Raw genomic sequence first — 13,540 nt, 5'->3', positions numbered from 1 at the left:
CACGACTAAGTAAGGTGTTCCTACATACAGATGTGTTCTCACCTTGCACGTATAAATCTAATTATATTTATAAATAATTATGTTAGAAGGAAAAAAGGAAATATAAATAAATATATCATCATGTGGAAGGTAAAGTGTGATGTGACTGATGTCACAATTCCATGACCAGGTTGGTGGATTTAATTGATCATTAAAAACATATAAATAAGTATACATAAGTTAGTTGTACTTTTAGTTTTGGGAGTGTTTCAAAAAAAATGAAATTTTCCTTTTTAACCCTAAAGTTTTAATCTTTGACGATTTAAGTTTAAAGTTTTAATCTTTGTTAATTTAACCCCTTTGATTAATTTGATTTTTCACTTCTAATTCAAAAGTTTCCATCTTTTACGATTTACCCACTTTGATTTTTTTAACTTTTAACTCAAAGTTTTTTCATCTGTTGCAACTTTGGTCCCTTATACTTCTAATCTTTCGCGAAGTGTTGTAATCTTGGCTTTGAGGGTTTTTTCAAAGAAAAATGGTTATGCATATGGTTGTTGTAACCTTGGCTTTGGGGTTTTTTCAAAAAAATTAATATTTTTTCTTTTCACCCTAAAGTATTTCATAAATTACTTTAACCCAAAACTATTTGTTTTTTTTTACTTTTAACCCTAAACTTTTTTATCTTTTACAATCTATCCACACAACTTTTTTTACTTTCAACTTTGGTCCTTTATCGTTTTAATTTTACGCAAATTTTTCGCTTTATGCTTCGTTCTAAATTTTATGACTTAACACATCGAAACATGCGTCTTTGGTTTAACGTTTTTACGTTTCGTTCTAAATTTTGCGAGTTAACACGACGCAACGTGTGTGGGTGGGTGAACGTTTTTACATCGTCTATTTTTTCCCATTTCACAGGTTCAACATAACGTGCGGGTCCTAAATCGACTTCGTTATAACTAAAGAATCCCCGCCGCATTGCGGCGGGTCGTAATTCTAGTTTTGGCTTAATAAGCTATAGGTCCCCCTGAGAACATCTGCGGGTGTCGGAGAGTACCGATCACTCTTAAAGCTTTCGGCCTTCCCCTTCCTCCTCTGATCGATCATCTCTGTGCTTTTGTAACTCCCTCTATACTCATCAAGGGATAGGTTGGCAAACCGATTGAGTTTGAGCTTGTAGGGGTGATTCTGAGAGTTATGATTCTCTACGTATATTGCGTTACCGTAGTAGATCTGGAACCTCAACTCTTTTTCCCCCGGGACGTTGTACATTTTTCCGTGTTCGTCCAACCATAATTCGAACCTCGGGTACCATACCTCCCTCGTCAGGGACGATGACTCCTGAGTAACCGCAAATGAACCGGCGACCAGAACAGCCAAAATGATCAGTACTCAGGAGTCATCGTCCCTGACGAGAGAGGTATGGTACCCGAGGTTCGAATTATGGTTGGTCGAACACGGCAAAATGTACAATGTCCCGGGGGAAAAAGAGTTGAGGTTCCAAACCTACCACGGTAACGCAATATACGTAGAGAATCATAACTCTCAGAATCACCCCTACAAGCTCAAACTCAATCGGTTTGCCGATCTATCCCATGATGAGTACACAGGGAGTTACAAAAGCACAGAGATGATCGATCAGAGGAGGAAGGGGAAGACTGAAAGCTTTAAGAGTGATCGATACTCTCCGACACCCGCAGATGTTCTACCAGAATCAGTAGGTTGGGGAGAAAGAAGTGCTGTGGCTCGGGTTAAAGACCAAGGGACGTGCAGTGAGTAAATTTTTTAAGTTGTTGTTGTTGTTGTGATATTTGGACTGTTGATCTAAGTTGATGGGTTATTTTAGGTTAGATGTTATTTTCAAAGGGGCAGATTAAAAAAGAAAGGCCTTTTGGATTGATGGTGATGAAGGGCTTCCAGCTGACCACAAGACAAGAAAGGCTGTTTGTATCGATGGTTATGAAGGGCTTCCTGCCAACAATGAACAATCGTTGCTAAAGGCTGTTGCAAACCAGCCTGTCTCTGTTTCTATCGAAGCTGCTAGCAGGGATTTTCAGTTCTACTCAGGGGTGAGTGGTAACTAATTTTTTTTTTTTATTTTGTCGGTTGAGGGTTGTAGTTTTTGGGGTTCACTGATTATCTAGTCATTGTATTGCATCTTCACGGGCAAATGTGGGACCGGTTTGGACCATGATGTAGTTGTGGTTGGCTATGGGACCGAAGCTGGCAAGAATTACTGGCTGGTGAGAAACTCTTGGGGTGCAGAATGGGGGGAAAAAGGCTACGTAAAAATTGAACGCAATGTAACAGAGAAAACAGGTAAATGTGGAATTGCAATGGAGGCATTATACCCTGTCAAGAATGGCCAGAATCCTGTCAAACTAACTTACTAACCTATATGGTTTTTGTTAGGCTTATAATATATATCTTTTTTGTAGGCTATGGTTGCAGTAGCTGAAGTAATTATGGAAAGAAGTAGACGAGATCCGACATGGTCAGCAAAGGATTATCAGTTTTTGGTTTTGTCGTTGGGTACAGGGTGTCTAGATATGGAAGAGAAGTATGATGCTACAAAATCATCCACTTGGGGCATTTTAGGGTGGTGGTTGCGCAGTGGTGGCTCGTCTCCAGTGCTGAATGTTTTCAGTAGCGGTTATAGTTATATGGCTGATTATTTTGCCTCTGCCTTTTTGAAAGGCCTTAATTCGGAAGTGTTGTATTTGCAAATTCATGTACATTTGACATTTTGTTTCTTTATGCTCTTGCAAAAGGTCTCATTATCAAGAAAAAAACAATCAAATCTAATGAGACGTCACGAGTTTAACTGCTCATATCAAATTGGTTAAATTATTATTATTAATTTGTTATATTCCAGGAAGTCACTTTAAGTGATGTCATGGCTACCATGGATTTGGCTACTGATGAATACTTGGAGAACCTAGTAGAGCATGACCCTCACATTACCAACGAGATGCGTATTGAAAGGTATAATTATTTGTCCATTTTTTTTATTTACCTCTCTTCAAAACTACTCTGGTACTTGTGAATGTCTTTTTATATTTTCATTTGACCATTTATTTCATGTATTTTTTTTCTTTAAATTGAATCCTACAGCTTCGCGACAACACTCCGTGATATATATTTGGCAAAGTCTGAGATGGGTAAGGAAGAGCGCGATGAATAAGCAAGCCCGAGATCTAAACATGTGGATGAAGGAATGTATCTGACTATTAATGCATTTTTGAAGCCAATTTCTTGCTGGTACATTTTTACACGGGCATGGTGTGTATTAATTTCTTATTTTGTATTGAGATCATAAAACTTGATGTTACTTCTTTTAATTTGAAGATCGTATGTATTGTTATTGTCTTTGGATTGTTATATAACTCTGCTTTTATATCAGTTTTTTATACTAGAAAATATCTCGAATTAGCAGCAGGATGAAGGGATTTTGAATCCAGAAATTCACATAAAATTATTTTTCAATTAGCAGTTGAATGAGGGTTTTTCACATAAAAGCAGATCGCTTAGCCTCGTTCATCTTAGGTGCAAGCGCGCTTGATCAATGAGCTATTACACACTCTTTCAAGGGTGGCTGCTTCTAGGCAAACCTCCTAGCTGTCTCTGTAAGCGGTCATTTAGGGGCCTTAGCGGGTGATCCAGGCTGTTTCCCTCCGGACGATGAAGCTTATCCCCGGTCGTCGCACTGGCCGACTTTGACCCCTGTTATTTTGAGGTCATATCTAGTATTCAGAGTTTGCCTCGATTTGGTGCCGCTCTTTCGGCCCACACCGAAACAGTGCTTTACCCCTAGATGTCCAGTTGTGCCTCAATGCATTTCGGGTAAAAGGGATGAAGGGCCATGACTTCAGTATTTTAGGTTGTGTTATACAACCACTTGTCACTCATCGCTCACTTCCACCTTAGTGCCACGTCACCATCTTCTGTCATTTACATTCACCACTTAACCTATCTTATACCCATCACTCACCATTGACTTGAACGATTTTAACATTTCCCAAGTTTTTAGTACTTCCATCCCATTTCGAACAACTCACGGTCTGTCATTCCACATCCATACTAAATACCGCATATTGGATGAAATGGGCTTTAACCACCTAATGATTAAGGTGCACATATAAGTTGGGTATTTAACCTAAAACCGGGTATTAAAAACTGATTTTTTGTACCTGGTTCCATACTTGACCCCACCTGTTGGTTATTTATCAGCTGTTACATTAGTTTTTGATTCGTGAATATATCTGGAATTAGCAGTAGAATAAGGCGATTTTGAATTTCGAAATTCACATAAATAAATTATTTTTCACTTGTATTCAAGCGAAAAGAGATGAAGCTAGGTGAAACCAATAGGGTTGGCATAACGGGTCAACCCGATCTGTTAAAACACGAACACGATAAGACACGAACCCGAAATATGTAAACACGAACACGACACGAAATCTTATCGTGTCAGATTTTCGAAACACGAACACGAACCTGTTAATAAACAGGTTACACGAAACGACCTGTTAAGGCACAAAAAAATTACCAACGTATCATACGACCTGTGTAAGACACGAACACGACCTGTTTAAGGCACGAACACGACCTGCTAAGACACGAACACGACCTGTTTAAGACACGAACACTGCCGAATTGGGGAAGCTATGAACTGAATTGGGAATGGTGGTGTGAGAGAGATTTAAAAATTAGGATTTGAATTGTGGAAAACAAACCGCGTGTGTTTATGTATAATTCATCCTAGGTCCCACGATTCATAACCCATTTCAACACCCATATATAATATTTTTTATTTTATTTTAATTGCTAACATGTACTTAACGGGTCTTAACAGGTTAACGGGTTTTAACCTGTTTAGACACGAAATCTGTTAAGGTCTTATCGTGTCGATCTATTTTACACACGAAATCTGTTAAGGTCAAACACGAAACACGATAACTTAATATAGGTTTGTGTCGTGTTATTGTGTTCGTGTCGGAATTGTCAGCCCTAACTATAACACATAGCATCAACTATATTGTTTTTTTCACCATTGCATTATTATTTTATATTTTTTCTTCTCGACTAGCTAAGTTGGTTTTGTATTTCGAAGAGGATGTGGGTTGATAATTGTTAAGTTTATATTATAATAGTACGAGTAAATTACAAGTTTTGTCCATTATATTAATACCTTTTTGCAAGCGGTATCCTTTAGCGTAAAAGTTGACGAGTTTTATACTTAACGTTTCAAAATCCTACCCGTTATGACCTTTAGCACTAACTCAGTTAGATTTTTTGGTTAAGTAGGACATTCTTGTTATTTCACCTCCCCAGAGGCTATTTTGTAAAGAATTATTATTCAGGTGCTATTTGTATAAATATAAAAAATAAAAAATAAAAAAAAGAAATATAAAAGAAATAGTATTTTAATTTTTATAATTGATTTACCGTTATTTTTTACATATTAAAAATGATGAGTGGAGTTTATATTAGTAGATTAATAGTATTTTAAATTTTAATTTTCTCGTTTATATTTTAAATTTACACTTTTAATATATTACTTTCACTTGATTTGAATTTTCTACGATAACTCGATTTCATTAACTTTTTTTTGAACCTGAATAAGAAGACGTGTTAATTTTTTTCTTGGCATCATGTTATACAAGTTATGATATCATTACGGTACTCAAACGAACCAAACGGATTAGTATATTTGTTTTTTTCGGTTTTCGATCATATAAAACAAGTGTAGATATCCTTTTGAACATACCACGATTCTACTTTTTCGTTTTCCCTTTCGATTACTGTAACGAGTCAGTATCGTAACGAAACGAAACGAACCGATACCGACCGAATTCCCATCTCATAGCACGAGTAATCAGTGGCGGATCCAAGAATTGTTTTCTCGGGGTGTGAACACGAAATTTAACCAAACTTTCAAAGGGTGCTGTCGAGATTTTTGCCTATAAAATACATGATTTTTTTTTCCAAGGGGTGCGCCTGCCCACAGCCCACCCAACCCATTACCTAGGGCCGCCGCTGCGAGTAATACTGCTAGTTAAAATTAGGACTGTAAACGAACCGAACGTTCAGCGAACAGTTCGTGAACCGTTTGGCGGGAAGTTCGTTTATGTTCGTTCGATTAGCTTAACAAACGAACACGAACAAAAAATTTCGTTCGGTTAGCTTAGCGAACGAACATGAACACATGTCTCGTTCGTTCGACTGCATTCGTGAACGTTCAGTTACGTTCGTTCGTTTACATTTGTTCAGGGGCGAAGGATAATAGGGGCCGGGGGGACGCCCGACTCCCCGAACTTTTCGTTCAGTAGTGTTATATATGTAGTTTTCGTATAGAAATTTTTGGGTATATACTTTTTCGACCCCCCTGTTCTATAGAAATTTTTGGGTATATACGTTTTCGACCCCCTCCCCCCCCCCTCCGTCATTCGGGTCAAGCTTCGCCACTGCATTTGTTCATGTTCGTTTGATTATGTTAAAAAGTAATAAATAATAAACCTTTTATCTAAACATATTGAAAACTTGAAACCGTATTTTTTTGTAAGTTAGCTAAAATTTGGACATTCTAAGACATTTTTGGGGATAATTATGTCTAAGTTAGTTAAACTTGATTCATCGTTTGGTGGTGTAGTAGACTTCTTGTGTTTTGATTTATTATTTGATGGTTGTATTTAACTATTTTATATCCAATGTTTTAGGATGACAATTTTTTAATTTTTAATTTCAAGTTAAATGTTCGTTTGCGTTCATTTTTATTTGCTTGCATTCGTTTTTGTTCGAGACCAGTGTTTATGAACTGTTCATGAACAACTGAATTTCCTTAATGAACGAACACGAACATAAACTTATGTTCGGTATGCTTTCGTGAACAGTTCGCGAACATGTTAATTTCCTTAACGAACGAACACGAACATGGTCTTGTTCATGTTCATTCGGTTCGTTTACAGCCCTAGTTAAAATCCTTTTTAATTTTTTGAGTGTAAAATTTGTTTTAGCTCTTGCTCGACTAATCAATTAGTACCTTCCTGCTGGACCCAGTACCGATTTTAAATAGTAATGTTAAAAGTGGTTAGCATTATTAGAACTGATACTTTTGAACTAATCAAGTTCGTTCCACCATGGAGCGTTAAAGCCTGGTTCGACTCAGACCGATTTTAACATTAGTTCCATAGAGGGCAATGATGATCCCATGTTTTCCAATGCTTTAACGCATACAAAGTTTACATTTGTTCACAAAATATAGATCAGTGCTATAAAAAAAACATATATGATTTGTGAAGTTATAAGGCCATACGGAATGGTTATTGCCTTTAAGGGGCATTTTCCCCCACAACAACATTATCATGCCTTTTAAAAAATGTGTAATGGTTAATCCCTCTTGATGCCCCTATTCCATCATTATTTTCCAATTTTGTTATCCTCATTGGGCATTTGACCATGAGTAATGGACATTATAGGGGTGTGAAGTGGCTTGGTAATGTCCCCATAACCACCCCCGTGGGCTTTATATGGGCATGAAGATAAAGGGGCATTTCTTGTTGACCCCACCTGTTGGTTATTGATCGGTTCCATGCTCGACCATAGCCACCGATTATTTATCGGTTTCCTTAAATTTTAATTTGAAACCGTGTTTCAACGTTGTTATACCTAGTGGCGGATCTAGGATTCCGACCAAGCAGGAACGTTTTATAAATAGGCGGTAACGAAATCGAAAAAACGTTAAATTTTTCCAAAATTTACACTAAAAACGTCAAAAATTTTCCGACCAAGCGGTAGCGGGCGCTCCCCCTTGTATACACATACATCCGCCCATGGTTATACCCGACCCGAACCGTTCAAACCTGAACAATGCCCGGAGCCGGCACCAGAGCCACCGATTATTTATCGGCTTCCTTAAATTTTAATTTGAAACCGTGTTTCAATCCTGTTATACCCGACCCGAACCGTTCAAACCTGAACAATGCCCGGAGCCGGCACCAGAAACCCGATCACTTTCTTTTCAGAACCCGGCTCCACACCCAAACCGGTTATTGCAATACCCGGTTTTTGTCCCAATTGGCCATACCAGGAACCGGTTTAAAAAAAAAAACCCATAAGTGCACCTCTGATCGAAACATACAATCATAGAGCAAGAACCAATCCAAAAAGGAACATATATGGACCTTAATACGAAGGAAGATCAAGCACATCGAACAAGGCAAGCAACTTAATGTTCTCATTTATCGAACTTAATAAGGTTGATTTTGATGGTGGATTCTTCAAGAACAAAGCCCATACGACGATGTCTCTCCATCATGTAGTTTGAGCAAGTAACCGATCCCTTTTAAATGCGCTTCAACAGATAAATGGATCGGTTGGGCAAAAAAAAATAATGACTTATCTACTCCCGGGTGATAAGTTTAGTACTAACTATTGACCCAATAATCAGTTATCTGCGCTTCAACAAAAAGCATCCTTTACGTTTTTCAAAAGTTGCTTGGATACATTCTTTATGTTTAAAGTAGCCAAATTCGTCCTTTACGTTTAGATTTTGTTGTAGAAATCATCCTTTATCACTAACTCATAGTTTCCGAGCCCCTTTATAGTTTTGGTCCCTGGCCATCGCTCGGGCTTCCCAACCCAATAACGGGCCCTGGATATCTAGCACATTCAATACTAGCATTATTATTATTTTTTTTTTGTCACAAACCAGAAACTCTTCCACTATATCTACATCTTTCCTTTGAATATCATGAACTACAGTAATGTCTTTTGAGCATCGTTGTTGTTGACTAAAATTTGTAAAAACATGCTTCATAAGTCTTCAAAATTATCGATTTCACCATCTAGCAACCCATAGAACCAGATCCCTGCAACGCATGTTAATGTTTGTGCGAACATGTGGCACCAAGCCTGTAAATAGCACTTACCTCCCCTTATCCAACAATGATGTGCATCTGGTCGTCAGCGTGACGTCCCGTCAACCTCGACTATATTGGTCAGAAGCAGAAGGTCGAACATCCAGCAAAGTCAGAAAAAAGTATTAAATAACTTTTAAAAATAGTGAGTTTAGGATTGAGTTTCAGTTAATGGACATCCTAATAAATTACTAACCACATAAGAGCGTGGACATGTATACCCGGATACCTATTAATAACGAGTGTGATGATATAGCATCCGCATCTCAATAGTGTAGTTCTAAAATAGGTGATACCTATTAATAATGAGTGTGGTGATATAGCATCCTCATCTCAATAATGTATTTCTATGCCCCGCTTATGGTATGCACATATAATGTATATATGTGTGGGTGCTTGGGGGGCAAAAGTGAAATGGTACTAACTTTAACGTTATTTTACTAATTTCGTGAAAATAACGTTAAAAGCGGCGGATGGTTAATCATGCATCATGTGGTGACGTTGATAGCTGAATGACACGGAGTACATGCACCAATCAGTCTCTGTCCTGATTGTTTGAGTGTTATGTGTCTTAGGTCTAAGGCTTGATACAAAACTACAATCGAGCCGGGGGTCTCACTGGAAGCAGCCTCTCTATTCCTACAGGGTAGAGGTAAGGCTGTCTACATCTACCATCCTCAGACCCTACCTTAGCTTTGCTATTGGTGGGATTTACTGAGTATGATGATGATGATGATCTCAATAATGTATTTCTAAAATAGGTGATACATAGTTGGACTTAATAGTGTGTCACTTTGTCTCGATATAGAAACATAAGGGAGCAGTTTATTGTGTGAAAACACATCAAAGCAATCAGAGGGGAAAAGGCGTGAAATTACCATGTGAAGCGCATTCAATATGGGTATGTATTTGAAGAACTGGTGGGGCCACATTGGAATGGATAATTAGGTTATATGGTCTTTGATAAAGCCTCTATAGGTTTCATTATGTCGCGTAAACGACACAAAAGCTGAAGACTTTATTGTTAAATTGTACGGCATGTAATCTTCTTTAAAGTCCCTTTTAACTAAATTAATAAAAAGAAAAAGTAAATTAAATAGAAAAGAAAATTGGTTGTTTATGCAAGTGAGCCCCCTCTTTTCGTCCTCTCACGCAATGGTGGAGGCTATGTATAACGCCCCCTTTAGCTATAGCGTGATGATATTGAGAACACAACCAAGCTAAGGTGACTGGGTATTACCCCACACCATGAAGCCTTACATATGCCTCATTTAAAAAACACAAATTGGAAGTTTAACTTTTACACGTTAAAACTTAAAACCTCCTGTCTCTTTTAAAAAACTTGAAGTTTAACTTTTACACCTTAAAACTTAAAATCTTGTTTTTTTATATATAATAAGGGAAAAAATCAAATAGTAAGTTAATTTTCGCTAGGAAGGATAAGAAGCCATAGAATTATGACATGTGGCAAATTTTAAAATAAAGAGAAAGGTTATTTTAGTCAATCCAACTCGTTCTTCTTCCTTTTTCAAAACCCAGTAAATTCAAAAACCCACCATTTTCAAAACCCACCATCTTCAACTATTTCTCCACTTTCTATCTCAATAATCACTACATTATGGTGCGATTTTCATCACCAATCAATGACTCAGAACCCGATCAACGTGTTCTTCAGCTTTTTTTGAAGAAAACCCAGTTTAATTTCATAAAAAAATCTCGTTTTTTCTGGTGATTTTGGAGATAATCACTCGATTCGTTCGATTCGAGCGTTGATAAGTGTTTCTATCATTCAAAAATTGTCAATTGATGAAGAAATTGGCTTCGATCCATGTAAGAAATTCTTTAATTTTATTTTTAGGGATCTGGGTTTTTGATTTAGTTTTACGATCTTTGCGGGGGTTCGGGGGCGGCAGCCCCCGGTAGCGGGGTCCCAGGGACGGCAGCCCCTGGCGGGGTCCAAGGGGCAGAGCCCCTGGCTGGGGTTGAACACATTTTTTTTGGCTGGGGTTGAACACATTTTAGGTAAAACACATTTCCATAAATTGGCTCATTTAGGTAAAACACATTTTTTAGGTGTTTTCAGTCTATTGCGTTTTAGAATTAGTCATTTTTAAGTGTTTTTTGGCCATTGCGTTTTACATATAAGACATTTCTTTGTGTTTTTGGTGCATTGCGTTTTAGGTAAAACACTTTTTTATGTGTTTTCAGTCCATTGCGTTTTAGAAAACAGACATTTTAAGTGTATTCTGGCCATTGCGTTTTACAAATAAGTCATTTCTTTGTGTTTTTGGTGCATTGCGTTTTAGGTAAAACACTTTTTTATGTGTTTTCTGGCCATTGCGTTTTAGAAAACATACATTTTACGTGTATTCTGGCCATTGCGTTTTACAAATAAGTCATTTCTTTGTGTTTTTTGGTGCATTGCGTTTTAGGTAAAACGCTTTTTTATGTGTTTTCTGGCCATTGCGTTTTACAAATAAGACATTTCTGTGTGTTTTCTGGCCATTGCGTTTTACAAATAAGTCATTTCTTTGTGTTTTTGGTGCATTGCGTTTTAGAAAAATGTCATTTTTAGGTTTTTTTTTCATTGCGTTTTACGTAACTGGTGGTTTTCTTTTGCGTTTTACGCAACTGGGTTTTAATTTTTTTTTTAAATATAACAATAGTATACTCGTTTTAAATATAAAAAAACGCTCGTTTTTTTGGTACAATTTTTATAAAAAAATAATGTCGTATGAAAGATTTATTAACGTTTAAAAAATGGGGGGGAATTGGAGGAGAGAGAAACTATTGGCTTGGATTGACTAGAATGCCCTTTAACAAACTCACGCGCCTCTTTTTTTCCTTTCAATTTCCCTGATTTAATCTTAGTCCTTGATTAACTTAATGGATGGTCAAGATCACTTCATATCCTTCTTAGCCAAATAAACTTCCTATTGTATCTCCACCCTATATAATAAACCTTCTAGGTTAATATTGGTATTTTAAAGTAAAATGATAAATACTTTTTTTTATTACTGCCAAAATGGTCCCTAAGGTTTGGTCACTTTTACCACTTTAGTCCAAAGATGAAACCTTTTGAATCTGCGTCCCCGTAGTTTTAATTTTGTTGCCATTTTCATCTAAAAGCAAAATCTGGTTAGATTTTTTAGCTAACATCCAGTTTTTTTTTACTATTTCCTCCCTTTTAACGAAGGGCGAAATGGTCAGATTTTTTTAATTTGTTATAATAAACCGTTAAAAGACCATTTTGCCCTTCATTAAAAGGGAGGAAAAAGACAAAAAAAACTGGATTTTAACTGAAAAATTTGATCAGATTTTGATTTTGAATGAAAATGGCAACAAAATTGAAACCACATAGGTCCAGATTCAAAAGGTTTGAATTTTGAACTACAGTGGCAAAAGTGACCAAACTCAGGGACCATTTTGGCAGCTTACTCATTATCTTTTTATGAAATTATCACTATATAATACTAAACGTTTTATTTGCATCGATATAGATGGTAAACAGGCAACAAGCTGTGTCGCTACCCATTTTTTAATAGCAAAACTAAGTCTTTTAAAAATCACGTCCATAGATCTCGGGGTCATAACATTACTATGCATGACCCTTTGAACTCGACTAAGTAGATCCACAGCCTCTGGCGCTAGGAAACCAAAAGTATCAATAGCAAATAGGATAAACACGTGCTGGTTGTCAAGGCACATTTTCTCGTGTTTGGTCACTTTTCCCGAAGCAGCCTTTAAAGCAGTCTGACCCACTGTGGAAGTACTACCCCATAAGCACACAATCGGAGAAACCCCTATTAGATCCACACATGCATATTTCCCTCATACCCATCAAAAGACCAAAATGTTAGCTAGTCTAAGGGTTGATCTCTCTTCCTATGGTCAGTTAAGAAATTAATAGGTGCCTCTTTCTTAGCAGAAATACCAGCGCACCCGAATATGTCAAAAAGGACATCCCTTACCAAATCATGTCGGTACTTGAACTCTGGGAGCTCTCTACAATGAACTGCTTGCTCCCCATAAGAACCAAACACGCCTTATGACAAACAGGGCATATCTCATCAACGGGAAATAAAGGAATCATGAGGCGATACTTAAGGATAGTACGGTACTCCATCGGTGACAAATGCTGGCCTAACCCATCAATAGGTATAACAAGAAGAAAATCTTGTGCATGACTCAAAAACGGCTTTTTGTCTAACAGCCAACTTAAACTATAGTTCAATGTCGTGGACAATTTTACTAAAAAGGGCACTCGCCAATGTATGTTGGGCTTTAGGGGGCGGTGGCGTTATTAGTGAAACCGCTGAAGTCGAAGCTTGGAATCGTATCACGAAGATAAGCCAAACCGCAAATATAATCAGAATCCATACCGCATATGCCACCGTTTCTTAAGATGTGGTCCTGTAGCACCCAAGATTCGGCCCTCGAGGCTACAAAAGCATAGGATGAAGCCTCTACAGCCGAATACCACCCCAAACCACCAAACCTAATAGGTAAGGAAACAAGTTGCCACTGGAAGGCTCCAAAGAAAGGACCTCCTCAAAACACCTATTCCTCAATCGCCTCATGCAAATCTTTGTCAAAGAACAATGCTGCATCTTCCATGTGTACAGGTTGGCATGTCCTCA

The 13,540-nt window shown here is 37.5% G+C and overlaps 2 protein-coding genes across 6 annotated transcripts; both read left to right on the top strand.

Moving 5' to 3' along the window:
- Positions 1-1,348: 1,348 nt before the first annotated feature.
- On the top strand, positions 1,349-3,351 carry LOC110936205 (patatin-like protein 1). Of its 5 annotated transcripts, none has more exons than XM_035989577.1 (6): positions 1,357-1,754; positions 1,834-2,051; positions 2,127-2,301; positions 2,421-2,714; positions 2,858-2,967; positions 3,097-3,351. In XM_035989577.1, the coding sequence occupies exons 4-6, from the start codon at positions 2,424-2,426 to the stop codon at positions 3,164-3,166; spliced, it is 471 nt and encodes a 156-aa protein (XP_035845470.1). In that variant the 5' UTR covers positions 1,357-1,754; positions 1,834-2,051; positions 2,127-2,301; positions 2,421-2,423; the 3' UTR covers positions 3,167-3,351. The 5 variants fall into 5 exon arrangements, with proteins under 5 accessions (XP_035845471.1, XP_035845470.1, XP_035845469.1 ...); XM_035989576.1 differs by having other exon boundaries at positions 1,829-2,051; positions 2,182-2,301; XM_022178552.2 differs by having other exon boundaries at positions 1,829-2,051.
- Positions 1,448-2,375, top strand: LOC110933241 (oryzain alpha chain). Its single transcript, XM_022176472.1, has 3 exons — positions 1,448-1,754; positions 1,894-2,051; positions 2,127-2,375. Exons 1-3 carry the CDS (start codon positions 1,448-1,450, stop codon positions 2,373-2,375), a joined length of 714 nt encoding a protein of 237 aa, XP_022032164.1.
- Positions 3,352-13,540: the final 10,189 nt, after the last annotated feature.

This window comes from Helianthus annuus, chromosome 4 (assembly GCF_002127325.2).
Source record: "Helianthus annuus cultivar XRQ/B chromosome 4, HanXRQr2.0-SUNRISE, whole genome shotgun sequence".
NCBI classification, from domain to species: Eukaryota; Viridiplantae; Streptophyta; class Magnoliopsida; order Asterales; family Asteraceae; genus Helianthus; species Helianthus annuus.
The sequence above is the reverse complement of the archived record's forward strand: the minus strand, read 5'-3'. Positions and strand labels throughout refer to the sequence as shown.